Below are 3,791 nucleotides of genomic sequence, written 5' to 3' on the forward strand. Positions count from 1 at the left end.
CCGCAGTTTGGCAAATAAATTAGCCAAATTCCAGACTTCAGAGGAACCTGAGACTTTTTTATTTGATCATCTATTAATGTGAAATTGTTTCCAGTATCAGACGTCAGTTTCTCTGCTAGAGGAGCGATGGTCAGACGTACCTGCAGAGTTTCTTCATCATGTCAGCCAGGAATCCGCTGCTAAATACCAAAACCTGACAGAGCAGGATGAAGATCCGAAACCACCGGACAACCAAACGAAGCTCCAGCTGCTTCCTGTCGGACCAACAGATTCACGCAGAGCGCCGCCGTTCCAGAGGTATCACTGTTTTTATTTCAGAGTGTCTGAGAGAAAAGGCACTAAACCAAACCGGGAGAGAGACGGCGTTGCTTAAAATGAAACCAAACGTCACAGAACACCGCTGCAGGTAAACCGCAGGAGAAAACAACGGAAAGTTTCCCCCAACCAGAAACGTCTCAAACAAAACAGCAAAAATAAACTCAACAAAGCTTCGTCTCCAAACAATAACTGACTGATTATTGTGTTCAGGCCTTCATCCGCACAAAACCACAAGAATCATTTCTACCAACAAAACAGTGATTATAAGAACTAAGTTACTGATTAACATCTAATCATTCATGTCAGTTTGAGGGGAAACAAAAACACGTGTCCATATTTTAAGGCAAATTTTTGACAAAAAAAACCAACTAAATTTTGCAAAGATTTTCAGTAAAATTTGCCTGAATGTAAATTAAATATTTTATAACAATAAAACAAAACATTTATGACAAAAAGGAAATCAGTTCATATTTACTGAGAGCTAATTCGGGATATTTTAATGGAAATAAAATAAATCATTTCTGGAATGAAGTTGATCTGAAAATGAAAATAAATAAATTCTGGGTAAAAAAATAGGGATTTTTTTAGATTTAGTTTGTTTTAAAAGAAAAAGCTTCAGTTTACAGGAATGAGGATTTAACACCCGATTATAATTCGCAACATGCGAAATAAAACAAAAATACTCCTGAAATAAATTTTAATGAAAAGAAAAATTCCTGTTCAAGTTTTCTCATATTTTAGCTTTTCTCTCCAAAAACTAATTAAAGATAAATGTCTTGGACAATTACTAAGTTGCAAAAATAAAGAAATGAGTTTTGTTTGGCGAAACATTTAGAAACACTTCAAAGTTTTCTAATTGTTTTTTTTTTTTTGAGGAAAATTTAGTGAAATTAATTTTTTTTGCGTTTGGAAATACTTTTGGATGCTTTTCTGTTCCACAAAAATGTGAAACTTTGATTTTATAAACTGCAAAGTTACTGAAATATTATGAAGTTTATAAATTGTTGTGTTTTTTCCTTCAGGCTCGTAGCTTATTACACAACAGTTCAAGTATTTTCTTATTTATTATAATTTAATTTAAATGCAAGGAGAAGCTTTTTTTAGTGTCACATAATGAAAACGAAGCGAACAGAACCTAAAGAACGATCCGGATCGTTAGCGGCCTTTCAGTCCGCGCCGCAGCTTCCAGGAACAAAAACAGTCCTTCCTTCACACTGCAGGGGGGCGGGACTTGTTGGTCAGGCTCTGCTGTGATTGGACGGCTTCACAGCTGGTCCTTGTAGTATCCGAGCTTTGCGTAGGACATTTCCCTGCGGAGCTGCATCACCTCCCAGAACATCTGCTCTGCTGCAACAACAAGATTCTTTATTAGGACACAGTTTGATCAAGAAGATTTGTTTAGAACCACAAATCTTTTGAATTAAATCTACAGTAGAAAATGTGTTTTTGTGTTTAAACTTTCATTTTAGTTCCGTTTTTAGGTTTTAGGTGTTATTTGTTGACAATGCTATAAAAAAATTTGTATAAAAGTTACAAATTTCAAGCTGTGAAGGAGCCTCTAACTGAAGACTGTTTATAACATTGTGATGGGTAGCTGCTAGCTGCTCTGCTAATCCGTCTCCTTTGCTTTTGCTGCTCCTCTTTTTAGTCTGGGGTCAGAGGTCAGGTGTTATTTGAGCTTTTCAGATTCTAATCAGCTGCTTCCAGAAAACAGCCCAGAGTTGGTACATCACATAAAATCCACCGTCTGTTAATCTGGACGGGATTATTTAATCTGCTTACCGTCCTGCTGCTTGACCAAACCCTGGTGGATGTAGCGAATGTAGGTGAAGAAATTACACACCGCTGTGATCTGAGGAGGACAGACGGAGTTACTGTTTGGACCGGCAGACAGAAAAATAACTTAAACATTTAGTCCTCAGAAAATTAAATATTCGGATTAAATGCATCAGCGTGGGGAAAGTGCGCCCCCTGTTGGAGGATTTATTATCCTCAGATCATTTTCCTGATTCTGTCAGAGGCTTTTATTGTGAAACTTTAAAAACATGCAAACAGTCATAATCTCAGTGATTTAGTTTATAATGAAAAAGATAATTCTGTCAATAAATTCACTTCTTTAACAAAATGACTGAAATAATACAACTTTAATGTTTCTGATTTATAGAGATTAATCTGCAAAGAAGGACAAGAAACAAAAATTTAACTTCATTGATTTCACTCAAAATAATATTTTTTAATTTTGATTTGAAGTTTCAGTAATTATCTCAGGATACAGGAGATAAAATAAATGATTCTGATGGAGAAAAAAGTAAAATGTAAACACTGAAAATGTAGAAATGGAAAATTAATTTATCATTTTTCCATGAATCTCTAAAATATTAAAATCAAACTGTTCAGAGTTTCAATTTATTTATTCAGTATTTTCTTAGAGACGATAATAAAAACGAAACGTACAAAATTATTCTGGAAAAATTAAGACTTTATTGTCATATTGCTACTTTATTCTGGTAATTTTATTACTTTATTCTTGGAATTATTTTTCTTTTAGCGTCGCTCTAATTCTCTGATGTAGAGAATCTAGTTTGTGTGGGGAAAAAATCTATTATTATTATTTAAAATTATAAAATCACCTAACAATCAAAATGTGAAAAAACCCAAGACAAAACTAGCGTATAATGTCAGAAGCAGCTCAGTTTCAGCAAAATTAATAATTGTCAGAACAATTTGATAAAATGTGGTGATTTTGTTGCAGTGATGGTTTGGTCCTGCAGGGGGCAGCGTCTGTACTTACTCTGTATCTGCAGAAAGGAGAAACGTAGTAATAGTTGGACGAGTCTCCAAACTTGATTCTGTGCTTACAGGTTTTGGTCTGACCGCTCAGGGCGCACTTTCTATCGGAAACAGAAACATTTCGCTTCAGAAACAGAAGAAGAATCAAGCTGCAGATTAACAGGCGAGGAGAGAGGAAGGAGAAGAAGAGGAGAGGTCGGCTCTGATCGCTGGAGGAGAGAGTTAGAGGAGTGTTTGGAGGAGCCAGGTGGGGCGATGGCAGCAGAATGCTGAGTCAGACTTACGTGACGAGCGCTGCCCTTCGCCCGCTAGAGGAGGAATTAAGGGAAGATGAAGATGGAGTGAAAGTTCGATGGAGGAGGAAGAGGAAATATGTGTTTTCTCACTTTGGGCCGCCGCATTCCACCGCCGACGCTTTGACCACAGGAAGCGGCTGGAAACCCACCGGCTCCACGCTCAGCGTGTTCTGCTCCACAGCATCCAAGATGGCCGAACCCAGCTGGAGGAGAGAGAACAAACTGAAAACCAGGGACAGAAATTCAAATATTATTAAAGCGAACTCCTCACTGTTAGCTTCGGTGTGTTAGCAGCGTGTAGCTCAGTGTGTTAGCAGCGTATAGCTCAGTGTGTTAGCAGTGAGTTAGCTCAGTGTGTTAGCAGCGTATAGCTCAGTGTGTTAGCAG

General features: G+C 37.3%; 1 protein-coding gene across 9 annotated transcripts in view; it reads right to left on the reverse strand.

Annotated features, from left to right (window-relative positions):
* Window positions 1–289: 289 nt before the first annotated feature.
* rab3ip (RAB3A interacting protein (rabin3)) overlaps window positions 290–3,791 on the reverse strand; it is a 14,500-nt gene continuing 10,998 nt past the window's right edge. For 4 of the 9 annotated variants that reach the window (XM_016662401.1, XM_016662402.1, XM_016662396.1 and 1 more), the window contains 5 exons: window positions 3,495–3,607; window positions 3,393–3,416; window positions 3,110–3,209; window positions 2,101–2,170; window positions 290–1,665 (listed from right to left, as the gene is read on the reverse strand). In XM_016662401.1, coding sequence (XP_016517887.1) covers window positions 1,583–1,665; window positions 2,101–2,170; window positions 3,110–3,209; window positions 3,393–3,416; window positions 3,495–3,607 — 390 coding nt within the window. In that variant the 3' untranslated portion in view covers window positions 290–1,582. The remainder of the gene's footprint in view (window positions 1,666–2,100; window positions 2,171–3,109; window positions 3,210–3,392; window positions 3,417–3,494; window positions 3,608–3,791) is intronic. The other 5 variants (XM_016662400.1, XM_007575170.2, XM_016662403.1 and 2 more) reach the window with 2 other exon arrangements.

This window comes from Poecilia formosa, unplaced genomic scaffold (genome assembly GCF_000485575.1).
Source record: "Poecilia formosa unplaced genomic scaffold, Poecilia_formosa-5.1.2 Scaffold371, whole genome shotgun sequence".
NCBI classification, from domain to species: Eukaryota; Metazoa; Chordata; class Actinopteri; order Cyprinodontiformes; family Poeciliidae; genus Poecilia; species Poecilia formosa.